This window comes from Prinia subflava (genome assembly GCF_021018805.1).
Source record: "Prinia subflava isolate CZ2003 ecotype Zambia chromosome W unlocalized genomic scaffold, Cam_Psub_1.2 scaffold_51_NEW, whole genome shotgun sequence".
NCBI lineage: Eukaryota > Metazoa > Chordata > Aves > Passeriformes > Cisticolidae > Prinia > Prinia subflava.
Genome location: NW_026960618.1, coordinates 108,735 through 136,091, shown reverse-complemented (window position 1 = coordinate 136,091; position 27,357 = coordinate 108,735). Strand labels below are relative to the sequence as shown.

Sequence of the window (27,357 nt, the reverse complement as noted above, 5' to 3'; positions counted from 1 at the left end):
ATTAAATTTAAAAAAAACCCAAAACTATTTCCCTTCCCCCTCTTTCCCAGCCCTAAGCCCTGGAAGTTTGTTTTATTTTTAAGAAGTGTTTCTCACTGTTAATGAAATCAACTTGAGAATAAGGTTTTGCTGTTGGTATTTCCAAGTCTAGTACTGACAGCATTTGTGGGGATAGCTACAGAAACCTGGCTAAATCAAGTCAAGCTTTGCAACTTTATTCCTTCTTTTTTGTTGTGTGTGGTTTTGGTTTTTTTTCTTAAAAAAGAGGAAACAAGTGACACCAGGAAACGCTTCATCCAGTTCAAATCCAAGTTTATTAGCTTGTAAAAGTCTGTTTCCACACAGTAATCATAATAAATGAATCAATGTTTATGGAGTGTAGCATAAAAATATATGGAGTCAGCCATAGGTTGGAGTTTATGATTGCTCACAAAAATTATTTAGCAGATCACATGGCATTGCATCAGAAAGGCAAATTAGTCTTAGGAATGCAAACAATCAGGATAAAAAGGCAAAACAAGTAAGAGCAGAGTATCAAAAAGCAATAATTCGTTCACAATTCCTAATGTGGGTGACAAATTTTGCTAGATCAGGTTATTTACTCCCTAATTCTTCAACAAAAGGTATAAAGCCAATTGCAATAATTTTGCATTAATCTTACTCAACATATCAGCTGCTCAAATTCACTATCAGTCTCCAGGTATGACCATTAAAATGTAGGCATATAAGAGCCTAGGTATACTCAATAGTCCAGCTCCTTCTACAGCCTGGTGGCCACCAACACTCACAGCTATAAATCAAAAGCTAACATGGGACAAGTGGATTGAGATGTTCTAGTCCCTGTCTGGACATGTAAAAACCTTCTCTCTTCTTAAAAACCTCCAGCGTGCTACAGGCTCCTCTGATCTGGGGAAGTTCACCTCTCTGCTGGGCACAGCAAACCTGACTTCTGTTGCCATGAGATTTTCCTAGCTAGCTGAGCGTTTCATATTAAGTAGGTTTGTACCTTCTCACACTCTTTTCATGTAAACACCAGCTATGTTCTATAAACATAGCCATTGTTTTCACATTCCATGCTGGGACAAACAAGACTGTGTGACAGTCCCCTTAACCAGTGTGGTGAGAGGTAGGAATGTTAACTCTCCAATCCATAGTCACCTTGTTAGAAGTATATAATAGGAAAAATAAACAAGGGGCAAGTTCTTCTGCCCTGCTGCTCTGATGAACCCAGAACTCTGGCTCCAAGTGTCTTTCTGGCTAGGCTTGCGGCGATAGACCCCCTGCATGGGAAGGGTGTTGGACACCTGGCATAAACTTGTGTGTGTCACACGTACCAGGTAGAGGGCAGTGGGAACGTCCCCCACTGGGTCCTGTTTGCTTTAGTGCTGATGTTCTGTAGGGTTGTGTTCAATTGCCAAGCTGATGTATGGACTTTGCTCACAAGCTACATCCAATGCAGAGAAGACCCCTGTTAGGAGATTTGAGTAAGCACCAGGAGTGCTTCTGTCCCTTCCCGAAGGAAAATGTCTAGCAAAAAAGAGATATATTTCTTCTAATGCTTTGGGCTTTTCTGAAGAAGTACAGAGGGTTAGTCTTATTAACTCCAAGAAGAAAGCAGACTTACAGGAGCAAGGGAAGAAAGCTGCTTTCTTTTCAAATGTAGGAAGCTTATACACACCATAAACCAAGCTGGGGAGAACTGCACCGAAAAACTAATCCAGGCTCTGGCTGACATCATGACACCTGCAGATCCTTCTACCAGAATTCTGAATTGTTTTCTATCAAAGATCCTTGACTCTGCAAGTCAAGGGCCTATACAGGCCAATGAACCCAGAGTCATAGCATCGTCTGTTATAGGGAAGTCATATTACACTAAGAAGCACCTTCAGAGTTGGTTGGGAAATTAACCCATTAAGGCTAACTTCTAAAACCTGTTTCTCAGGAATGGGCAGTAGCATGACAAATTCTTCCTGATTATTACATTAATAATAATGTGACAATCCTTTAATATCATCTGAGAACTTAGAAGAGCAGTGAAAATCTTCCAGAACATCTTTTTAGGCAACCTAGATCCTTGTCCTGCAAGAATAATATTTTGCTACCTGCGTTTCCTTCATTCTGCTTGCCTTGGTCAAAACTGCTCTGCTGAAGCACCCAGCAATCCAGCCAAGCGTGTCCACCCTAAAAACCAAACAGCAAACCAAGACAAACCTACAGGGGGAGCAGATCCTGCAGCACTTAATCTTTCTTTCCTCAGACAGATACAGTGGTTTCAAGCATCATTGTATGTTCTGCAGTTATTACTGAGAAGAATTTCTTTCCTTTATAGATTTTGGGGCCATCTATCCATGCTCAGTGCACACTGGTAACTGAGTAGGTCCTTACAGTGAAGTAAGATCAAACTTAAAACTAAGCCACCTATATAATATCCTCCAATTCCACAAGCTATCTGGTAAGGCCCATGGGAATGTGGGGAGGACTGGAGCCTCCCAGAAGGCACACTGCCCTGTATCACTAGACTGTTCATAATTTCAGACTTGTTCCTTAGAAATATATAGGACAGCATTAGCATGGCTAGTGGCAAAACCAAATTGAGCCCAACACAGGCTAGAAGAATTGAGTTTCCACACTAAAGGGTGTTTTCCTTCCTTTAACAGGCTCAGTACTAAGTCTGTCAGTTTTGGCTTTGAAGCATTACCTGCTTCTTGACTGGGTTTTTATTTTTAGTTGCTTGTTTTTGTTTGGGTTTTGTTTTTTTTTCTAATTAAAAAAGAAAAGCTATAAAAACTAGAGGTAGTTTTAAACTGCAAGGTTCATATCTGGGGCGAGTATTTCTTCAGAACTGAGGGACGTTTTTCATTCATACCAGTATAAAACAATACTTGAGGGGAAAAAATGTTGAAAGAGAAAGCATTAAAAGAATAGGAACTCAGAGACATCTTCCTGCTTCCAAATTGCCCGTCCCATGAAATGAGTGTATTTTCTCCCTGTGAATTCTATATTTAATCCAGAGAGATCACTGAGTATGCCTGAGCAACCTAGCAGCCGTTTTCCTCCTCTTCAAACAGACCTCAAGATTCACTCTTGTCTAATGAGCGGTCTACGTCTCCCAAGAACATATATCCTTATGGATTTTGATGAGAGCAGACAGGATGAGTGGAAAATCCTCTTCTGTTCCTTTTACTTTTGTTGCTTTCTTTAAAAAACAAAAGGATACACCAAGGATCCCCCTGGAAAATCAGCTGGCATTGAAGGCATCTCACAGACTAAGGACCTACCTCATTTTTCAAACTCGTTCAAAATTCTGTTTTGGCACCTAAGAACAGACTTTCTGTTGATTAAAGGAATATTCACAGAAAAATGACGTTCCAAATTTCACCAAAATCAGATGATGTGCTTGTCATGAACCTTCCCACCTATCTGAAGTGGCTTCAATGCCAGCAAGTAGTATGGGGAAACAAAATGTCAAGAGGAAAACATTTCCTTAGCTATGTACAGTTTTTGAGACAGGTAGAGATGAACTTTGAACTGAGAAGCAGTAAAACAGAAAGAAAGATAATGTTGTCATTCTCTCACAAACCATGTTTGTAATTCCAAGTACTTCAACAGCAATGGGATGATCTGTCCTCAGGACTATTGTTTGTTGGAAGAGCTACAGATGAGATTTCACCTTTTCATGCTTCTCCATAGAAAGCTAACTGCTAATTTATCACACCACCCTCACTAGTCCACTCTTTTTATACAACACAGGTCTGCATTAATGGGTTTAAGGCTGTTCTGTAATCAGTCTTGCTCCTACTTCACTAACCTTTCATAGCCCCAAAATCTCAAAGTAACATTCCTAGCTGAAAAAATAGGCAGTATTTTTTTCTGCTATTTTAAAAAATCCACAGTACGATGTTACCATTAGTTATACAGCTTATGGGGTTTCCATCAATTGCCAATTGAGAAGGAATAAGCTCTGTGGCTATTGTACCATCACTTCGTAAGCATTCATTCCCATATGCAAGACTGAGGTCAGCATTTGGACCTTCTCGCTCATTTTGAGGGTTCTTTTGTAAAAGAGGTTTTCTTTGTTTAAGATCCCACAAACAGGACCTGTTTATGGAAAAAGAGAGATATTTTGAATACTGAAGTCTTTTATTCAACAACACAGAAATATCACAAAAACAACTTTACTGGGCAAATGGAATGTTTTTATACATTTTTGTACATGCCTCATAAGTGATTATTTTTTCATAAATACACTGTTTTCCAAAACTGTTTTTTTCCATAATTGCACAAGCATACATACACCTTACACAAATATCTATTAGAAAATTTAATAGATAACTGCACAGTTCAGAAATAGGAGAACACTGTGAAAGAAGTACATTTCTGTGGCCCATGTTTCTGAAAATACCCTCCTAGTTCCCTGCAATTGTGAAAATGGAGTACTTTCTAACATAGGAGCTGTCTTTTGTTCACTAAGAATACAGTAGAGCTCAACTTGAAACTGCCAAATTTAATAAAAACAAAATCTGAAACATTTAGCTGTTACATGAGAACCCACTGTTTGATATCACTACGCATCTAACCATGATCAAAGACCCACTACTGCTTTTTACTGAATGCATTCGACCCTGAATGGTATGTTCATTTAGCTACTTTCTTTATTCATTATTTGATTACAGATATAGCCCATTTAAAGACTACATTCTTCAACATTAATTGTAGGACTTACATACTAAGGGGCCTGTACAAAAGGGAGTATTTTCCCTCATAAGGGAGGGTCTGTTATTAATTGACAGAATGGGTACGTGTGCCTCCCTTTCAAGCTTACCATTTTTCCTAAGTTTATCTGGGGTATGCCAAAAATGCTTCCACTAGGCTTAGCGCTCACACCTAGAAGACAGAAAGAATTCTGCTTTTTTTTTCCCACACCCTTTTTTTTTTTTTTTTTTTTTTTTTTTTTTTTTACTTTTCACTGTGAGAATGAAGAGTGAAGAAGAATACAAATTTTCACACTGGAAAACAGTATTGGACCTTGTGAAAAGCACAAATTTGGTAATTAGAACTTGATAATAATCCGATTGACAAATATGTATATAAATGGGGAGGGGTGGATAGGACAGTGGGGAGAGACAGGCCAGAAAATGGATTTCCTTCTTCAAACATCACTAATTAAAATGCTCTATGCACGCTACATCATATAATTACTGTTTCAGCAGAATCTAAAAACCTGATGGTGCAAAGGAACAACATCCAAAACAAAAACCATATGGGTAAATCAAAGAAAAATCACCTCTCATTCATTTTCAATAATTAACAGGTATGCTTGTTTGTGTGTTAAACAATTTTGAATTTACATGTAAAACACCACAATTACAATATACAGATCCATCAGTTCTTTAAAACAAAACAACAAAACAAAAAAAAAAGAACCACAAAAAGACATGCAGCATTAGGGTATTAGACAGTAAGTACATTGCTATATCTTTGTACACCTAATGTAGCCTGAACTTAATTTTGCCTCCGCTTCTGTAAGAGCGATGAGAGTTTTCCAAAGAGCAAGGCAAGCTTACCAGCCAGATGTGCAAATAAGGCTTCAGTTTGTAAATCAATCAGCACTTTAGTAGAGAAGACCTTGCAGAGCTCGTATTGGTCTAGTGATCAGTAGCAGAGGCCCCCAACTAAAAAGTCTCTAACACAAAAAAAATCCATACACAGCTGCCATACAAACAGATACAAAGCTCATTGAGTGGGCATTGGATGAGTATTCAACTGAGGATCTCACAAACTGTAAGAGGGGCACCATGGCAGAAGCATTTTAGGCATGACATTCCACCTCTGAAGCCATGTATGTGACGTCATACAACGCAAGGACACAGACATGTGCACTGACCCTAGGTTGAGGATGCAGGTGTAAGCCCAGCCCAGCTGTGCCCTCCACTTACCCTGGGTCACCCACGCTTTGCCCAGTCCTGCTGACACACACATGTGACCTCAGGAGGTTTCTCCTTCTCCATCCCTTGGTCTTCACTTTCTGGGTTGTTCCCAACTTCTGCCAGCCCTCGCTTGCCAAAGCTGGCGTCTTCCCCACTTGCACAGTCCCACAATGGAGCATTCCCAACCCACCCCTCGTGCTTCACCAAGTAAGTGCGACCAGGGCCCAAAGGCTGAAGTACTTAGCAAAAACTGGAGAAAGTGCTGAAACAGTAGAAGATTTGCATGTGCTGTGCAAAATTACCTGGTTATTTCCATGCCCAGCACCTTGTCTGTGAAACTACTGGTAGGCCGATCTTGTATAAAATTATAAATCTATCAAATACATGGCACAACAGCATTCACTTCCTTTGGTGGCATGGCCTTCTCACTCATGAGTGGTATGACAAAGCCAAGCAATAAAAAGTGATGATCAACTGACAGTAAGTATCCCTAAGTAAAGAATCCTCCATATTTTTTACGGCATGTCAGCTATATCCCTCTGTGTGCTGCCTTTCCATGGAGTAGACATTTCTTCCATACAGCTAGAACAGGAAGAAGAACAGCAAAGCATTTTTGTGGGGGCCTAAGGGACCAGTCATTCAGCAAAGCCGAGATCAGTGGACCAAGAAACGTGTGGGGAGAAGTGGTCTTTCTTTAAAAGCAATTTAAAAAAATCATTTTTATACCACAAAAATATCCAGGCTCGCAAATGAGCACAAGTGCAAGTGAGACCCAAAGCAGTCCAACTGTCAAAACTCCCTTAACTCCACCTAAACCAAAAATATGGCATTCCACTTTATAAAATATTTACTCCATTGACTGAAAATGTTACATAAGATCTTGTAGGTGAAGGGTAATTAAGCTGAGTCATCATTTTTCCTAAGGTCTCATACTCTGTTTTGCATCCTAGAACAACCTTTATTTAGACGACTAGTTTTTGCACATCCGCCTATGCTGGGCACTCCAGCTCAGAGCACAGTGAAAAATGAGTCAGACACTAGACAGCATTTTTGGAGAGATACCCCTCTGTAAAGCTCCTTTGGAAGCAATGCAAGTGCATAAACCACTATTCTAATATAGTGCTTGAAAGATTAAGTGTTACATCTTCCCCTCTCACAACAACACAACAGAACGTAATTGCTAGATGCATCATGATCTTTTTTATCTTGGAAAACTTGGCATCAAGTCTATGGAAGGATGCATGGTAAAACAGTGCTGCTGTTGCTGCTGCTGCTGCTGCTAAACAACTAGCAAAATAATAGTTAAAGCTAGAATTTATTGCTTCGGTTTTGATTCGCAGAACCACACTGTTGTGTACAAACTGTATATTTCCATTGATGCTCAGACATGATTGTCTCCTTGTGTCTAAACACACAAAATACAAGCGGCTATCTGTACAGTTTACAGTACTGAAACACATATATTTGAAAATGAAGTATAGATATGTTACTTTTCAAAGATACATGACTTTATAGCAGGGGTTTACCCAAACTTTTTTTTTTACAGCCACTTTAAAAATAGACAACTTCACTAGTTTAGCTAAGTTACATCACAGAAAGAATCAGTGTACTGAATGTGAAGAAGCTGACCAATTCCCCAGGCTCACAGATTTTTGTCTTTTGCTTTTGAGGAAACCCCTATACATAAATGAAAATAGTATCTGAGTATATTCTTCAATGGTGGACTAAGCAGTTTCTCAAAACAAAACTTTAGCTTGCCATTCACTTCGGACTGCCTCGAAAATAAGATACACTACTGCTTAAAAGAACCATCGGAATGCTTCAGCGCTGGGAACAGGTGTTCTCTAAAAAAAAAGCAAGAAAACAAGTTAAGCTTTCTTTTGTGGCATTGGCATACTTGAGTTCTAGTTGTTCTTTTCCTTTACATTTTAGGCATATTTTCAGTTATCTAGGAACAACATGATGCCTCCCATTGCTTGACAATTAATAGAAACATCCTCCTCCAAACATACACCATTTTAGGATCACACGCAATACATTGTACTCAGTATATAACACACCTAACATGCTGTCTTCTCCTTAGTTTGTTAACAAGGTAGTCATGAAAGTGTAAACTTTGCTAGAAAAAAATATCTGGAAAATAGACAGTGCTTTTAGAATAACCACAGGGTTGTATAATGGTTTTTGCCTAGACCCGGCATACTGGGCAAGCAGTTACGGCTTGGTGGGTTTGTGGGTTAAACAGACGCTTTGGAAAGACCATGCTCATGACAGGGGAGTAGCAAAGGCACTGTTCTGTCACTTAGAAAGTGTGCTGTGTCTTCAGACACCTTAGGAGGAGAGGTTGGCACTTTCAAACCTCACCTTGTTCCACATTTAGGTTGCAATACAGAGAGAACTGAAAACACATCCATGAGTTCATTCCAGCAAGGGAATCACCCCGCTGACTTAGGGGTGCTGCCCAGATTGCCCCTGTCCTTTCTTTCACATAGTGCAGGACCTTGGCTTACAAAGAAACAGTCCTGTGTAAACAGAGCTACTTCTCCCCCTCCTTCTCCCACCTGCTGCACCCTGAAAATGATATCCACTTGCATCCAGGTGCCTCCATACACATCTGAGTAGCAGCAAATTCCCTTCACAGCTTTAAAGAACATACATGAGAGGCTGAAGGGGCTGAGCCTGTAAAGGCTGTGTCATTTCTGTGAGGTACTTGTCCTCAATTTCCTTCAATCAAAAGATGATAGAAGCACACTTGAACCCATGCATCTCGACCCACATGCCTCCCCTCCAGAATTAATTACTGCACTGTCCAAGGAGGGGAGAGTGAGCCCTAACATGACACTATCAGTCTATTTCATCTCATAAGTACTTGTTTCATTAAGAACTACCCACAAAACAGTAGTGTTATATCTGAAAAAAATTCTCATAAAAGAGAAACTCTGGAAATTTGCAAATAAATACTTGTAACAAAGACGTTCTCATGGATATTGCTGGTGCCACATTTAAGTACCATGTCTCTTTTTGAAAGAATTATTTCATTTTTGTTTCAGGGAAGACCTTTTTAATGTCTTTGTAGTTTTTCCACAAAAATCCAACAAACCATGGACCCTGCAGTGTAACATGTGCATTGTACTTGGCGTCAGAATATTACCTCCTAAATTCCAGGGAACTGCTCATTAGTATGGCATGTATTTTTTGTTGAATAATTAGCCCAGTTTGTGATAAACAGGCTCAAGCAGTACACAGCTTCTCTTTTTGTAAAAGCCATATGAAAGGGGAGCTGTTATTGTTACGTTTATTGCTTCTGCACTTGGAAATACCAGACATCAAAATAATTCTGCTGTATTATCAGAACTCTGACCTGTTGTCAATTCAATATCCACTCCCCCTCCACAAATGTTACACTTCAATAAATCATCTGAAAATTAACTTCCAAGGACAATGAGCTGGTGTATTGAATACACTCACCCTAACTAATGTGAGTTCTCTTTGTGTTGGTGGTGCAAAAGTAGGAATTGCTCATATCCATCTTTACCAGTCCCTGTTCTGCCCATTTACGTGAGGTGGGCATGAGAGCAAGTAGTGACAGAGCATGGCAGCCCTTGCACCCAGGTACACCAAGGAGAACTAATGCAATTTTTAGACCATCAACACCAGTCTGTGTGGGCTGTAAGATGGCTGCTGAGAGCGAGGTTTACAGATTTATAATTTCTAAAGAGCTTGGCTGCAGAAGAGACTGGAGTTTGGAATGGCAGGAAACAATCATATGACTAAATTGACCTCAAAAGAACAGTCAAACACGCAAACATTAAACTCAATACATTGTCTTCACTTGAAAACTAAATGTAATATTCTGTGTGGGTCCATCTGCCTGAATACAAAACCACAGCTAGACAGAGATTTAAAGATGCAGTGACTGAGACAGCTTTTATTTATTTTCTTGCCACATCAGGTTGAGTTACTGTCAGACATTGTCATATCAGCTGGAAGTAAAGGTGCAATGTCTTATTAAAAGGTCATTCAGACCTTTAAATACACAATAGTATTTTTGAAGGGCAAGGCTGTGGTTTAATGTGTGCTTTTGAAAAACTGCAAGATAAGGAATTTTTGCATCTGTGTACCAAGTTCTAATTAAAGATATATATTTACAATTAAATATCCATTGCACTAACTACCAATTTGGGAATGAATTATTAATCCACCCTTAAACAAAAACAAAAACAACAAAAACAAAAAAACAAAAACAAAAAAACAAAACCAAAAAAACCCAAAAATAACAAAAACAAAAACAAAAAAAACCAACAAAAAACAAAAAAAAAGAAGAAAGAAATCTTTTAAAACTGAATAGCTAGATCAAGTTAAATCTAAACCAGTATATGCAATGAAATCCACAGATTTCACCACTCCAAGAATCAAGGCTATTTCCTGACAGAGACCCTTCAGCCCATTTAGAGGTTCAGCACACCCACACACAAGTTTAAGTGCAATGACCATCTACTGCTTGGCTGTATAAATCCAGAAGTCCCAGACGGGGAATCAAACTCTTGGCAAGATTACAGTGCATTTCTGGATCTCTGTGCTGCCAGTGGGGAATCGTTATCCTGAGTGACAGGAAAGACAGATCCCCCTGGAAGCCTAGGGAAGGGTGATGAGGAGCAGAACCAGAGTTGATCAGCGCCGTTTTGCTGTAAAAGCCTTTACTGCCTGTGCTGGTGCAAATGCTGACAAATGGCAGACTTGCTCTCAGGAGGATGCTCAGAAACCTGCAGCCTTGGCTTCTCCAAGCAGGTAATGCCATAAAGCATGGCGCTGGAGAGGATTTATCCCTACATAAACCCAGGATGAAATGTCCTCCACACTTTCAAACTTTCTATCTTCACACTTTCAAACTTTCTATTTTGCTCCCTATGTGCCAGCTTTCACTGTAGAAGAAGTAGCTTGAATATTTGAAATCTGAAAATCTAATTATTGCCTAGAAAAATGAGCTTCATATAGGGAACCAAGCATGCTACATTTTTGGAGGAGGAGATAAAAAGCAGGCAACAGAAACCAACAGAAAATCTCCACAATTAAGCAGAAAAATGATACCTGCGTATCTGACCTGGATGCCTCACAGGGAAATGTAAAAGCAGACCCTAGCTATATGCAACACATGGAAACGGCATACTGGCAGGAGCTGTAAATTCCTCACCAAAGTCTGTTTCAACACTTGCATTTTCACAGCAAAAGCATTCATTAAAGAATGATGCCTCCCACTGCCCTCTAGGGTGATCGACTGATGGCGCAAGGTGTGGGATGTCAGAGAGTGGGATTTGCTCATCCAAGGCCCGCCTGCTTGCCCAGCCCAGCCCTTGGGGAGCTCAAGCCTACCACATCTGCCAGAGAATCCTCTCTCCTCAGTTCTCTGAGTCTCACAGCCACCTGAAAGATGTGATACAGAGACAAGGAATCAGGAAAGTTGGCTGCACCTGCTTGGGATGCTGCTGCTGCTTAGGGTGCAGGAAAAATTCAGAGCTACCCAACCAAGACTCACTATAAGTCACCTGTATTACTTGGATACTACTTTCTGCAAGGCTAGAGGATCATCTGAGTTGTGGTGAACCACATTCAGAAATAAAATAAAATAATAAAATATATCAGAACACTACATGATTATGACCTAATACTTTACCAATGTTAAAAGATGTTGCATTATGTAAGAATCCTTTGATGTTTGGTCCATGAGCAAAAATCCTACTGTCATTGAAGTAAACTCACATGTTGGCTACAGCAAATTATTAGCCAGATGTGGCACTCTTCATTCCTCTTGAGGAGCCCTGGAAACAATCTAGCTCAACAGAGGCTCTTTGGGAAGAATATGGCAACTGAGGTATGTCCAACAAAATCTGGGCTACCTGGTGGTCTTTACAGAGACTTACACAACCACAGAAATAGACAGCACATTAATGAATCTCAAATTCACATGGCAAATTAAATTAAACTGGTGGATTTCCCAAAGCAGCGGGACTGGTGCTAGCAACACAGGGGAAACTGAGCTTACCAAGATCTGCAGATAACCCACCATGAGCTTCTCAAGCTGGAGAATAATCATTTCTTGAAATGCCTTGCACAAGAGGAGAAGTTTGGCCTGGTAAGTTGTATACATATACATACACATACACATACACATACACATACACATACACATACACATACACATACACATACACATACACATACACATACACATACACATATACACACATATACATATGTGCCTATGTATATCTCAGTATCTCTATATATATTGAGAAAGAGATATGTGATCAGATATAGAGAAATCTGATGCTCTATGGTGGCCAAAACGATTCAGCTGGAAACTCCTGGCCCCTGCATGAAATGCAATTTGAATCAATCAGCCCAGCAAACACTGACCACCACTGGCCATAAACCAGTGCCTGTATGCTCTCCTTACATGTGTGAATGCAGGCTATGCACCTCATCGGTCTCACAGAGCCCACATGACTGCCAGCAGGAAAGCAAACTGGCCTTTACTTCATGTCACACCTTGTATTGCTAGTGCCACAAGCTAATTCAGGTGTCTGACGGTTACCCTGGAAATGACATCAGCATTGCTCATACATAAACAGTGCATACTCTGGTGCAAATTCAAAACTCACTTTCCATCCCTGATTTCCCTCTCTAAAGACTCTTTCCCAGACAAGAGCTGGGCTAAGGACACACATGGTAGTACAGGCACAGTCTCATTGCTGGCATGGAGCTGTGTCACCCTGTGATGGGCTAAAGCCTAGCATAGGGATGTGGTCTCCTGATCTGCAGAGTACTGTAAGATCATAGAATGGTTTGGATTGGAAGGGCCCTTATAGATCACCTCCAACTCACCTGCCATGGGCAGGGACACCACCCACTGCACCAGGTTGCTCAGATCCCCATCCAGTTTGGCTTTGGACACTGCCAAGGATGAGGCATCCACAGCTTCTCTGGGCAGCCTGTTCCAGTGCCTCACCACCCTCACCATAAGGCGTTTCTTCCTAATTTGTAATCTAAACCTACCTTCTTTCAATCTAAAGCCATTTCTCCTTTTCCTACCACTACGTGCCCCTGTAGAAAGTCCCTCTCCAGTTTTCTTGTAGGCTCCCTCTAGACACTGGAGGGGATAACCATCTCCTGAACCACAGAGCATCAGCATCTCCTGACACACTGGAAGGCGGGTGGAAGATGCCATCTGTCCTGCACCAGCCTGCTCTGCCAGTGGCAAATGCAGTCTGGACAGCATCTCCACTCCTTACTCGCCTAAATGCTAAGCCACCCTGAGAGGAAAGCAGCCTTTCAAAGTATCTGCAGCCCATTTTGTTCTGCTCATAAATATACATTACCTACAGCATTGACTTTGGGGAAAACCTCATGATGCTCAGATTCAGCTCACAGAGTCTCCTTGAATGTTTTTCTTCAGGCAAGGAGGCTTGGGGGCAAGAAACTAGTGTGTGAACTGCATCCCCTGGAAATGCAGAAGGAAAAGGCAGAACACAGTGTGTGGCACATTTTTCCCAACTGTTCTGCTGCCTGTCCTGGAGGTATGCATGAGACCCACCACGCTGACTCGGCACCAAGGGGGCCAGCTGCGGTCGCAGGAGGATGAGTGGATGAGGCTTTGGCACACGTGCACACCAGCTGGCACAGAGGACCTCCATGCAGGAATAGCCCTCGCCTCAAACTCCTAGCATCCTCCCACCCAGCTGCAGGCCCATGGGAGGGATGTGCTGCCCCAGCTCTGGACGAGGTATGAAACAGTCCACGAAGCTGCTGCTCCCCACAGCTGCCAAAATCCCTGGCTGCCCACCAAGGCTGTGCTCCTGCTCGCTGTACGTGTTATCAGGCAGTAACAGATGTCCTCTAATAACAAGCTTATTATTGGACTTAGCAGATAAAAAGGGACATGTAAGCTGGGTCAGAAGCTTGGTGGTGAGCTTTCTTCCACAGCCCACCTTAAAATATCTCTCCCCATACCTGAGCTACAGGCCTGTCTCCCTTCATACCAAGGATAAGATTTAACATTTATTTTAAAAGTCAGCTTTATTTGCTCCAAGAGGACACGCATCTGCGTGCTGGCAGTTGTTTTTCCACTTGCACTGCATATCTCTCAGGCTGTATTTGAGACAAACCAGATTTAGAACATACCAGATTAGGAAAACTCATTTGACTTTCTCTGCCGCCAGCTCTACCGCGAAACTTTTGCCACAGGACATTGCAAGTAGAAATTTAAAAATGTACTCCTAAGTCAGGGTCATGGTTTGAAAACCCAGCTCTTCTCAAATAGCTCAGAGGTAACCTCAGGAGATTTCAGTAGTCAGATGGGGAATAAAGGATTTGTGCCAACGGGCACGGAGACCTGCCACTGTACAGCCAGATCCTGCCACTTGGATTCGACATCAGCAGCAGGCCATAGCTCCCCAGCCAAATCAATAGGATTAGTCAGAAAAGTAATGTGTTTCTCCACAGGAGAAAAAAGGAGCAAAGGTATCCGTCATTTACATTCACTGTACACCACAGTTTATTTTATATAATAACTTTTCTTTCACTATATAGATGAGATCAAATTTGGGGGAATGAGATCTTGATCTGAAAAAATGCTTAATGCCATTGGGGAAAACAGACGGCAACTACAGATGTGAAGTCATAAGGAATCCAGACTAATGCTGTCAAAGAAAAATCAGCTCAGTCCTAGGAAATGTCAGTGACAGAGCCCCTGGAGCCCCTCTCTGTGGCGGTGAGCATCATCTTCAGCTCTAAGGAGAGCAGCTCACATGCTCCACCATCAGCCTCAACACCCCCAGGGGTCAGCTCGAGTCACTAAAGCACTGCACCGGTGCGCGGAGGGTACTGGCACAAGGATGCAGGCAGAGCCCAGGAAAGGAACACATCTCCTCTGCCCATCCCCTCCCAGGCTGGCAGTAGCTGCCTGTGGACGACTTCCAGCACACTCCCTCCCTTGTGCCAGTGCAGCCCTTTTGGCCAGCGAGCCGAGGGACGGAGCCAAGTCTCCACCTCTGCCGTCTCGCTCGCTCCCGAGGGGAGCGCGGCTTGGCCGCCGGCTTTCCTGTGCCTGTCATCCCGCCCGCGGGGCTGGCAGCGGCGGGCCGGCCGGGAACTCCTCCTGCCATCTGTCACCCTGCCGCTGAGTTCCAGCTGGCCATGCTCCGGCCTCGGGTGGGGGCTCCTAATGGCTTCCTGGCAAAGGCAGCAGGGAAGATATCAGAGGTTTGGCTTTTCGGGTTAGGGGTCTCCCACATCTTACTGTCAAAGGGATTCACGTTTCTTTCCCTATTTCTACATATCTCTCGAGCAGTTCATGAAGTTCCTTCATTTTTTCAGCTACCCCTGTACCTGAGGGTGGAGCTGCTAAGTCTGCTGGAGTGCCTACTCAGCTTATGTTACTATTGTGCTTTTTTTAAATTTATATTTGCATTCCAGCAGCATATGAAGATCTTGGGCAGGATGAGGGATTGTTTCTGTTGGTTTTGCCTGCCTGGCCTCTCAACCAGTAGGTCTGGCCTGTCTCCTGCTTTTTCAGGAAATGGGAAGAGCTCATATAAGCTTTAAGAGTGTTACTTCAGAGCCAAAAATTATGCTGAGCAGGTCAGAAAAGGTGTCAGTGCTCCCATACTGACTGTGTGAATTAATATCAATAGTCAAATGCTTTATTAGCAGAAAGCAGAAAGCTCTGTTACTGAAAAAAGTTTTATAGAGAAATTCTGGATACAGGTTTGTTTCCACCGTGCAACATAAAACCCAAGACCCTACAATGCACAAGACACTAAAAATTAAATACCCACACCAGTGCTCAGCTTCTGCTTTTGCCTAGGAACTGTCTGGTTACTTCTGCTGACTTCTGTCATACATTATCAACTAGAAGTGTGCCTGCCTACTGCAATCGATTTACCACCTGCATACACCTCCCCCTCTCTCACACACGCAGTGCCATTCACCTTCTCCCTAATCAAATCTCTGTGAAGACCATCCATCAGCCCCTATCATTTATCCTTCTCACACACACCAGCTCACAAAACAGAATTATTCTTGTTAACATTCAATTCATTAATGAGAAATCCCTGCTGGTTCATCATCCAGTGGTACAAGGCTTTGCACTCACAGGCTGACATCTCTATCATCCTCCAAACTGCCACCCTGGGGTACAGTAATCTCTTACAGACTGGTTTCCAAGCAGAGGAGAGGCACGTTTCTCAGCGCCAAACCTAAATTTAAATCTCTTCCCCCTTGAGCTGCTGGGCTTTAGTATCTTTTTCTCCTGCATGAAACCTAAAATCAGCTATGATGCCTCATTGGTTAACTAACTGCTTCTGTCCTTTGGGATTTTTCATATGCTGTTGATAAAAGAGCCAGTGAAAAATATATCCATTAAATTCTTGGTCTCTGCTTGTTTGTTTCTTTTTCTGCAAAGCTTGCAAAAAAAAAAAAAAAAAAAAAAAAAAAGGAAGGAGAAATACAGAAATACATCACTCAAATGCAGCACTTCATATCTGAGCTGAAGGAGTATAACCAGCCAGTGCCTAAGACTCATCACAGGTGCCAGTTTGGCTCTCTTGTAGCCAAGCATCAAGGTCAGCACCATGTATTGTCTGACTCGATGCAGGAAGAGGAGCAGCAACACAAACTCTTATACAACATGTCACCACAATTCCTGACTGGTGATGGAAACATTAATATATTGTAAATGGTTTTGAATCCCATCCTTTCCCAGGTATGTCTTCTGAAATTTGCAAGGAATTATTTTCAAGACACTGTGACCTCCACTGTACTTTGACCTCAAATTTACTCTACATCAGCTTCCAAACAACCAGCCAACCATTTCACCACCTCCCAGAGCTCAGATGAACTGGTGATTTAGAGGGAATGGGTTTTACATTATTACTAAGATGGTGTCATTGGGTCCTCTCTCACCCCCTGCCATGTGGGTCACACAACCCTTACAAATATATTTTTCTCCTGTTTTGTTCGCTCTAAAACTAAAAACCTTTTTTTCGCTAATCCTACTTGCTTTGGAGATCACATATTTAAGAATGTCTATTCTTCGCCTCTCCTTTTCTGTTTCCAACCTCTTTACTGCCTCTCACTCTGCTCTCCTTGTAGCTTCTACACAGACTCTGAGAGCCCTTCAGCTCTCTTCCAAGCCTGTAACTGCCAAGGCTGCTGCACCCAATCTCCAATCCCCTACCACAGTTAGGATGTGCAGGACTGATGTTACTGAACTGCAGTTGTTTTGGGGTATTTTTTTCATCACAATGGGACAAATTCTTTGTGTTAACATAGTGCCAGACTGATATGCTGTCAGCATGCTCCAGCTTTCCTAGGAGAAACAGTACACACCACCAAAGAAACCTTTAAGACCAAGAAGTCCTCATGCAAGAAATCATTTTCAGCCTCTCCTTTGCAAGCTTCCCTTCTCTCTTTCACATCTGTTGGCTCTTCTGTATGTATGCCTTTATCATTTTCTTACCCCTTGAACAACTTGTTTGCATGACAAGACTCCGCCCATACCAAATGCTCACCCTGATAGCCAAAATTCTCTCCATAAACTCCAGTCAATTTTTACAAATTAAATAAAGAAACTGGTTTATGATATCAACAAGAGCATGGGGAAAGCCCTGCTTACCCTCATCAAGGTTCCCTTCAGCTCTGTGAAATCTTGGCCTTCCCCTGCAGAAGTTTTGGGAAGATGGTTACTGGTGAGCTCTTCAATTGCCTCACCTGAATACTAATTTATTACTCATAGCAGCAAATACATCTCGTGCTCTTTCCAGCAAGGGAGATGTCACTGCACCTTCACCCTACCACTTCACCCTTCAGTGCTCAGTCTGTCCCATGGTAACTGAATCACCCCTGTGGAGGAGCAGAGACCCCCTCATTGAGGCTTCACACATTATAACCAACCCTCAGCCACTCTGGAATCCTCCTCTGTTTGAGCACTCTGCACCTCTTCTTTCCTCCTCCTCTGCCCTCATCTTAAGTGATATCCATCCTGAACTCCCTTGGATTTACTCCATTTTCCAGTATTTATTAAGTTCTTCTCTCCACCTCAAATTTTAATACTGCTTTTCTACTTCCTAAACCAATGAATAATCTCTCTCATCTCTGTCATAGATAGCTTTTTAGTCAAATATATAGAAAGATAACTTCTAGTCAAATGAAGTCTGATACCAGCTAGTGGGGATCTTACGTAGAAGTACAAAAGACACCATGACCACAGCAGTCTGGAGCAGAAAAGAATACTGTCCTGAGAAAGGAGAAGTGCAAAGTTTTAAAATGCTCAACACTTCAGAGACTGAGATAGAGAAAAATACTGAGTAGAGCAGGGAAAAAATAAGATCCTATGGTGAGTACGGGAAAGGCACTTGATGAGTATGCTGCCTGACAAGAACACAGTATCCGGCATGATCCAGGCTGCCTTTATTCTTTTTACGTTCGCATATCTTACTTGGCACCACTGTCTGGTTAAATAGGAAGGAACAGAGAAACTCTGGAAAACTGCAAAAAAACCTAAACGGGCTTCATGCATACCTGGCTATGGATTTTTATAGTGTTAATCAAGAGGATGCCGAAGAGTTCCAGGGAGGAGAAAATATTTCCCATAATGTCTGAGACTAGAAGTTAACAAGCCTGCTGGGATCTTTTTAGCCCCTGCAGAGCTAAGGCTTCAGTATTATCAAATAGCTGTCGCATCTAAAGTATGTTGCAACAAAACACACAACAGAAAGCACAGGATGCTGAAATGGGGGATGTCTTTAGATTACACCGCAGAGTAATTCAATTTCAGGACAGGTGTTTGCATGTGACTGAACAAGATAGGACTGTGGAAAACAGTAAAAGTACCCAAAAGAAGAGAGAAGGCAGACATGCAGTCAGGGCTCTCAAACAGCAAAAAAAGGGTCAAAGGAAACTGCATGCTTCAAGAGACAGTACAAATCAGGTACAGTACAATCATCCAAGCAGACAAGCTACCAAAAACACAGACACTACAGAACCAGAGAAATGCTTTCCCTGGGTGGTGGTACTCCTCAGGAGACATGGTGTCTGCTGCCAGTTTTTAAGCACATAGTTGGTGGCTTAGGAATTATTAGCCACCAAGGCTACAGTGACACGAGTTACTTATTGCTCCCAACTCGCATGAGTACATCCAAAAAGCTTATCTTAAAGCCTTTCCCTATGCAAGCAGCAGACATTTCCCATTGCAACCAGTGATCAAAAGGATTATGCTGTATTTGTTGAGTCTTTAAGGTGTACATCCTAGGTTTGCCTCCTTAGAATTATTTCACCAAGCCTAACTCTTACAATATATGCATGTCAAGAGTTGGAAGACTACAAGTTTTCTTTTTAACAATACAAATTTTTAGGATATTTGTAAAAGACCTGTTCTTAGTCATTGCCATGCATAAATGCATGACACAGCATACAGAAATTAATATCAACCTTTTTTTAACTCTCTGAGGCACTTTCCTTTGAAAACCTTAAAAGCAGTACCAGGATGTTGCTTTCTGACAAAAAAAAAAAAAAAAAGGAGTTTCTGTTCCTTTTCTTTCCCCAGTACTAAGGGATTGCTTGCTGACATCCTAATCCATTCTCCAAGTGAGTAAGGTCTTCCCTGACTTCAGTAAAGGTGTTAGGTATGCATTTAGCAAACAGAATTGCATGGAAAGTGACCCCAAAATCTGATAATATGAACATACATGAACAAGCAGACAAAAAATTGAGACTGTTCTTTGCTGTTACCCACCCATAATCAGTGGTATGAAGCATGACATTCACATATCTACCATTTTAAACAAAGTCTCCCTATATGAATCAGGCATGATGTGTATAGTCTACAACAATTTGTACAAACACTGACTTGGAAAAGATTTTCCAAACATCCTGTAGCTGGCATAGGACTCCAAGTCATGATGGTTTTATGTATCTCTAACTGAAATACCTAGTTCAAAGTGACTTAGATGATTTGGGGGGAAAATGAGGGGAAAAAAGACACTTATGTTAATCACTGCTCAAAAAAACCCCAAACCACCCTCATTCATCATCTTTCTCATGACATATGCAGCTTGCCCAGCCTAAACAATACATAGAGATTTCATTGTTAGCTTAAAAATAGACTAACCAGTCACAACACAAATCCAAAGTCTGGCACAGAATCTTGATGCCCCAAGTGCATAACCTATACTAGTACTTAGAAAACCATGTAAAGAACTACTCAGTGCAATCAAAATTCAGAACCACCACAGACAGTTAACCTCTCTTACTATATGGACAATTTTACTAGCAAACAATCACAGTTCAACGATTTAAAGCAAGTGATTTTCAATGCAAGCAGAAAGCGGTGTTTGTATGAAAGAGGCTGTTAGGTCCTTGACTGGCCTACAGTTCTGCAGAATTTCTTGAAATTCTGTTCAGTTCAGTACCAAATCCCACCACTAAGAGATTTTCTTAGGCAGGAACAACTTTATTTTTGCCTGCACCCCTCCCCCCCCCGCCTAACAACAGTATGCATAGTGTATCAAGCAGCCATTTATACTCCAAACTGAACAGTAACAGTAATGTGAAATACAAAGTTGTGTCTCGTGTCAGGGAAATAAAATGAATCTGTGTAATTGTAATAGTAGAACACAGCCATGGGACGGTTATAAAGATGAGTTCTAATAAACAGCTGAGGAAAGCATGGAAGAAGGTTTTTGAACAAACTTTGCTTGCAATTACCTATTATAAATCTCAAGCTATTCTGTAATAAGAGTCTTTGAATTATAACTTTAGAAGCTTGTTTTGTATTAAAGAATTTTAAACTGTAGTTTTAGAGTGTAATAAGGCTTTCTCACAGACTGGTGAAAAACATCCTGGATACGGAAGAAAGATTTCAGCTCGCTGATTTATGGTTCCTGAAAAAGGGAAACTGGACATCACTATCGAAGATTGATAGACCTGGAAAAAAGAAGCTGGACCCCACATCTGGAAGCTGGACCCCACCACCTGGGATACATATCCTGGATGTACATCCTGGAATATTGAAATCTGAAATAGATCACAATAGACCATAGAAATTGAATAGAAACCAAACACCACCATCATAGATTTACTATTGTTGGGTATTGAATAGTGACGTTAAAAATTGGAAATAGAAACTGCTGAGAAAAGCTTATGAATATGTATGAATATAGCAAACAAAATACCAGCAAGTCCAGCAATCAGTTTGCAGTCGGAAGGGAAAATCCTTCCACTGTACCCAGCACGCTGCCTTTGCTCACACTTTACCATGCTAATTAATCAATTATTAAATTGAATTGCTGCTTGATATATTGGCCGTGTCAAGCATCTCATTTCTAACAGTAATGTCATGGGGTTTGGGCACTTTCTCTGCTTTGCAAGTATCACATGAAGAAAGGGAAACAACAGCATATGAAACGGTAAACCAGGCACCATCCAACCACATTTCAGAGGAAATCACTTGCACTCAGTGATCTGTCAGAACTTCAAGGAGACCAAAAGTTTGTCTCCTCTGGGCTCCAAACATATTCCTCCACCCCATGACTTCCACCAACTACAGCATGTTCCTGCCTTGCAAGACATAAACCTAATGCAGAAGGTCAACTCCCTTCAACATTTCTGAGCAGCAGAGATCAGGCACTGGTGAGCAAAGATGTAGCTGCTCTGGTCTCTGCTGGAGGTGGCAGTAGGAGGCCTGGTGTTGTCCCCAAGAACCTCCAGAGGTCAAAAGAAAAACTCATAATTTAACGTATGTTTATCCCAGACATGCAGCATCTGAATGAAAGTGACAAAACCTCATGGCAAAATGTTCAATAAAGGTCAGATCTTGCCTCTCACTTCCTCCCCTCCCTGCTCACACTATCACAGCAGAATCATACACCATGTTGGAAACCCCAAGCAAGAGCATCACAGTCACCCAGTGAGGGCTCTTTTATGGTGCTAGCAGCCATTTCCAGCACCAGGCACACTCCCTGCAGACTCAGGCCTGGGAACAGAAGAACAAGAGAACCCTGGCAGAGCACCAGGGGCACAAACGAGGAGGAAAGAGGGAAAAAAAGGGCACTCGGGTCTGATCAAGGCTTTGCAGCCAATGCCAATGTTAATTGTGCTCAGGGCAGACAGCAGTTCTTGCTCCAGCGGTAAACACCCAGGAACAAGGACTGCTTCCTTGCCCTTTTGCAAAGTATTTAACACATGCACATGGGGAGCCTTGGCCAGACGGAGGGCTACGAGGCAGAGGCAGTACGGAGAGACAGCCTGTCATACAGCAGCACTGCTGATGTTTAGTGATGAATGGCAACATGAGCTACAAGGCGGTCTTTCTTTCCATCTTCCAGTTAGCCAGTTGGATCATGTTAGCTGCCTGCTTCTTATCAGACTTTACAGCTCCCCCTCACCAGTGCTCAATTCCATCATGCCATCACTTAACTTGTGCATGTAATTTAAAGCCAGATAGACAGCGGGGGAATTGCTTCCTCTGAGGCCCCTACTAATTGACCCCTATCCACAGAGCTCAGCAGTCTTCCCTTAACAGCGCTCATACGCGCTACCGCAACACGAAATGCAAGTTCAGAGGTTGCCAGCGCAGCCTCTCTCCCCCGTGGCAATGCCATATGGTGATAAGACTTTCAGGATCAGACGCCATTCCTGCTGAAATCAATCATCACAACCCATCCCTGGAGAAGGCCATCTCAAAATCCCACTGGCTTGAAGTGCAGCTCAGCGAAGTGCCTCAGATTTGGAGGCTGGTATTGACTCAGGTTGGTATGCAAATGCTCACTTTAATAGCGCACATAACAATTAGCTGGGCTGTTTCTAAGGGAGCAAGTGGTGCCCACTACAATGACAGCATGCCTAAACAGCTGACATTTCACATTTGGCAAGACCCTTCAGCCCCTGCCAATGCAAGTCAGACTCTGCCTGAACTTGCTGTCATGCGAATTAAAATGAGCATTGGGGCAACTGAGATTCATACACTGAATGGGGTTCACTTAAAAGAGAGAAGGATGTAAACTACCACCAGGCACCTAATCTTCATAGCCAGCAGCAGAAGTTAGACATGTACACCAATCAGAGGAAAATAAGTAGTCTCTATGGGTAAATAAAGATTATGTCTCTTTAAACCGATTGTAAATCTGAATGAGCACAGAATATACATAGACAAGTAGGCAGCGTGCAACGTGATGTCAATCTGATTTTTATAGATTTATTATTGCCATACATAAAATTTCCTAGTAATAATAACATTCTATGAGAAATACTAGAGCATTAGGGCACTTTTAATGTGAAAACAGTACAAGAAAAGTAGGAAAAAAATAATTCAAGTGTTTAAAAAAAAATGCTGGGCAAGAAGCATTCCATGAAAAATGCAAGGGTCAGGAACTGGAAAGCATTCATGTGAATCTGTCTTTTACTCCATATACTATCTTTGAGAGTTATATCCTATGCCTTAATTGCACCAGTAGAAGAGATTTGAAGGAAAAAGAGAGAAATGGTTTCTGTGGGATCAGCCAGTTTACAGTTTATTGGTATTTTTCTAATTTTTCATTTGTTTTTAAACATGGTTCTGCCCCCTGCCAGAAATTACCCCTGCACTTTGCAGCCACTGTTGAGCACAATTCATGAGTTATCTAAATGTGTAGTGGAATGTGAGCCCCTCAATCCTTGACGCACATCCATGGGAGCATGCCTACTGAGGTGCCAGGGGATCATGCGTGCAGAGCGGTGGATTCCCCGGGAGCACAGGCCAAATTAGTCTCTCCAGCCACTCGCTCCGAGGGGAAGCTGCACTTGCCCAACACCAACACCTCTGCTGCAGGGTCCTCATGGAGGCCCTGTCACCCTCTGACACCCTTCCAGCTGGTGGCTGTACAGCCAGAGCACTACTGCTGCACCTGTGCTGTATGCAGCCCTTCTGTCACTTTATTAGTTAAATTTTTTATAAAGAAGAAAGAAGACATAAGGAAAACAACCATATAAGTAAGTTATTCTTCCTCTCCTACTGACAAGCCACACTTCTGTAAAGAAATTAGCCACATCCTGTGACAAAACTTTGTGATGGGTCATGACCTGCAGAGAAGTGATGCCTTACTGACATCTCCACAGCTGGAAAGAAAAACGTGTTTCCTTCGAGCCACAGTACAGCAGCAGAGGAGCTTTTGTGTTTACGTATCTGACAGAGCACAAACAGGAGAGAGCAAGTGGGGAAAAGAGAGAATGAAAAAAAGAAGTGAAGGCAGGTGGTTATGAGAGCACACAAATGGCTAATTAAACCACGGGTTTTACTAGTCACAGTGGTTAAACAATTTTAACGGGAGGTATTCTCACAGCACGCCTGAAAAGTTTTTAACACTACTGAATACCTTTGTCAGGAGAAAGGAAGTTTTGGAAACGTGCTCAGAGATGCACACAAACCCATAGGAAGATCTGATAATGTACAAATTTGTTTCTTCCAGAGATAGCTCACTTTCTCCACAGATCGATAAACCATCAAAACCTATCATTTATCACAAACATTAAATCCCAGCAGCACCCTGGTTTGCAAGCCTAATGAGGGAACCTGGCACACAAAGGCACACTCAGTGCTGGGTCCTGTGGGGGGAATTCTCCATGCCTCTGGATCAGGGAGTCTCTTTTAGGCTGTACTCAGCATTAACAGACCAGGGCATTTAACTATCCTTGTTGCAAACTTGCTACAAAACCAACAAAGGCATATTATTGAGAAAAACAAGAGCTGAAAACTCAGTCTAGTTTCTATCCCCTGGGAAGCCCATCCTGGGTTTTGTGTTAGCTACACTGGGTCACCGTTCACAAAAAAAGAGCTAAAAGGATGCAGAGCTAAGAATTAAACTTTCAGCAAAGACAGTTCATTCTTGCAAAAAGGAATCAATTAGTTGTTCTGATGAGGCTGGTTACAAAAGAGTTAATGCTATCAGCCAAATGTCAGTTTAACCCGCAAATGTTGCTTTTGTCCCATGGCAGTGTCAATACCAACACTATTATCTCAATTTATTTAACACAGAACAAATTAATTGGCTCGAAGTGTTACTTTTCCCCTGGAATCCCTCATCCCATCTCTTCTTGGAGAGAGCTCCTGCAAGCAATGAGCAAGGGAATAAACTACTATGCAAACACACACAGGTGCACGCACATACACATGCAGAGGGAAGTTAAAATTTCTCAGTTGCTGATTTCTGTGACTACAAATCTTGGTGACACCTGCCACACACTGCTCCTCTGTACTAAATCCATCATCCTCGACACCTTCAGACGCATCTGAGATATGTGTCAAACCAGCAACACCATAATTTTAATAATGACAAGGAATTAAGTATGATTACTAGTCTTCCCTCTCACTTGTTTCCTTCCCCTAACGATACCATCCAATTGCCATTCTCCTTATGGTTGTGTATTTTGGTTCCTATTGTCTGTTGCACCCAATACAATAACCGAAATGTCTGCGACACGGGATCTGCCTGTCTCTCGTACATATAGCACATCTGAAAACCTGTTGTTACAGCTTTGGGGAACACACTACATTGTCAGTTCCGAGGAAACGTTGTAAAAATAACCGTACATACAGTTCAGTCAGAAATCAATCATACCTGTGCTATTCTTCCATTGTGTTTAATACACCATGAGAAAGTTATTTCATAAAAGACATTGCCAAAGAGATCACTTGGGTGCGTTTCACCTACTACTGGGCTCTATGGCCCGTTGTCTGTCTGGGACAAACTGCTACCAGCCAACCTGGAGATGAACTTGCCATTGCTTTCCCTGAACTTCAAGAGCCTGGTGTTCAGCTAAAACTTTCCCTTTCCCACCTCCCCGTTCCTTCAAACCACTCCAAATCGTCATGATTGCCGTTAATTAAAAAAGAAAAAAAAAAGAAAAAAAAAGAAAAAAATAAAAAAAAGAGGAGAGAGAGAAATAAAAAGGAAAAAAAAAAAAAAAGGAACCAGAGAGCCAGCAGTCTTATGGAAACAGCACGGCAGGTAAACCAGGTTAGCTTCGTTCCACAAGGGCCACGAGCTGGCAGGGCGGGGGCCGGCGCCCCCCGGCCTTCCCTCCTCGGCCCGGGGCCGGGACCAGGGCCAGCGGCCGGGGCCCGGCTCGGCGGGGCACCGCGGGAGGCGGCGTTTCTCTTCCCTGCGGGGCGGAGAGGGGCGGGCGGCGGGGCCGCCCCGCGGGGAGCCGCGCCCGCGGCGGGGGCTGCCTCAGAGCCTGAAGGAAGCCTCGGAGAAGGGATGCTGCATCTTGAAGCTAGACAAGAAGCACTGGAGGGGCGAGGGCAGGGGGTTGAGGAGGGACGGCGGGAGGCTGGGGAAAAAGAAATCATCTCCTCTGACCTCTAACGAAGTGCCCGGTTTTTTCTTAAGCTCTTCACATTTCCTAAATTTGCAGATTTGGTGTCCCGTTTTGCGGTTCCTGCAACTGCTGCAGACTCCACAGTTGATGAGCCGCTTGCAGGGCACGCACACCCCGCAGCGTTTCCGCTTCTTCTTGGCGGGGTTACCGGCCCCGGCCCCGCCGCCGGTGCTGCCGGCCCCCCCTCCGCCTCCGCCGCCACCTCCGCCGCCCCCCGCGCCGGCGGCGGCGCCCAGGGCGGAGGCGGGCGAGGCCGAGGCGTGGCTCTGCGGGCAGTCCGCCAGGTTGGCGATCTGGAAGGCGCTGTCTGTGACGGCGGCCGAGGCCGCGGCGGGGGAGTGCAGGGCCGTCATGACGATGACCCCGGGGGGCAGGGAGAGGCCGCCCAGCCCCGGGATGGCCGAGAAGGTGCCGACGCGGTCGGGGAGGTTAATGATCTCGGCTTCGGCGGCGCCGCACTTGAGCTTGTTCATGCACTCGCCAGCCAGCGGCCGGCAGTGCTCGGGGGCGAGGGTGGAGAGGAAGTTGCCGTTGGCCATGGGCAGGGCGGGCTGCTCGGCCGGCGGGCAGCCGGGCTTGCCCAGCCGCTGCGAGTCGCTCCGGTGGTGCATGCCGCCCCTGCCGGCGTGCAGCGAGGAGGCGGCGGAGGAGGAGGAGGAGGGTTTCCTCGCGCCTCCCGCCGCGCCGCCACCGCCGCTGCCCCAGAGCATGGCGGTGGCGGCGGCGGCCGTGGCGGTGTCACAGTTCCAGGGGGACATGCCGATGCGGGCGGCGGCGGCGGCGGCCGCGCTGGGGAAGATGGGGGTGGTGATGCGGGCAATCTTGGCCGCCTGGGGGAAGGCGCCGCCGTTGGTCTTGTAGAAGGTGGCGAAGGAGCGGTACCTCTCCATCTCCGAGTTGTAATCCACAAGGCTGTTGAGGGCCCCCTCGGGCAGGTGGCTGTCCTTGGGCAGCCCCGGCGCCTCGGGGTTGGGGCCGCTCTCCACGCACACGTTGGTGTTCATGGTGGCCGGGGCGGGGA

General features: G+C 43.5%; 2 protein-coding genes across 2 annotated transcripts; both read right to left on the bottom strand.

The window, feature by feature from the left end:
* Positions 1-295: 295 nt before the first annotated feature.
* LOC134565271 (CXXC-type zinc finger protein 4-like) lies at positions 296-27,350 on the bottom strand. Its single transcript, XM_063424785.1, has 2 exons — positions 26,318-27,350; positions 296-7,771 (listed from the first exon to the last, which is right to left on the bottom strand). Exons 1-2 carry the CDS (start codon positions 27,338-27,340, stop codon positions 7,727-7,729), a joined length of 1,068 nt encoding a protein of 355 aa, XP_063280855.1. The 5' UTR covers positions 27,341-27,350; the 3' UTR covers positions 296-7,726.
* On the bottom strand, positions 26,186-27,340 carry LOC134565272 (CXXC-type zinc finger protein 4-like). Its single transcript, XM_063424786.1, has one exon. The coding sequence runs from the start codon at positions 27,338-27,340 to the stop codon at positions 26,186-26,188; it is 1,155 nt and encodes a 384-aa protein (XP_063280856.1).
* Positions 27,351-27,357: the final 7 nt, after the last annotated feature.

What these genes read in the sequence shown, in the direction of transcription:
- LOC134565271 (XM_063424785.1), bottom strand. Translation starts at nt 27,340, where the DNA reads ATGAACACCAACGTGTGCGTGGAGAGCGGCCCCAACCCCGAGGCGCCG. An exon ending in AACCGGGCACTTCGTTAGAG is followed by an intron (nt 7,772 to 26,317) that starts GTCAGAGGAGAT and finishes CTTTTTTTTTAG; the next exon opens with AGAACACCTGTTCCCAGCGC.
- LOC134565272 (XM_063424786.1), bottom strand. Translation starts at nt 27,340, where the DNA reads ATGAACACCAACGTGTGCGTGGAGAGCGGCCCCAACCCCGAGGCGCCG.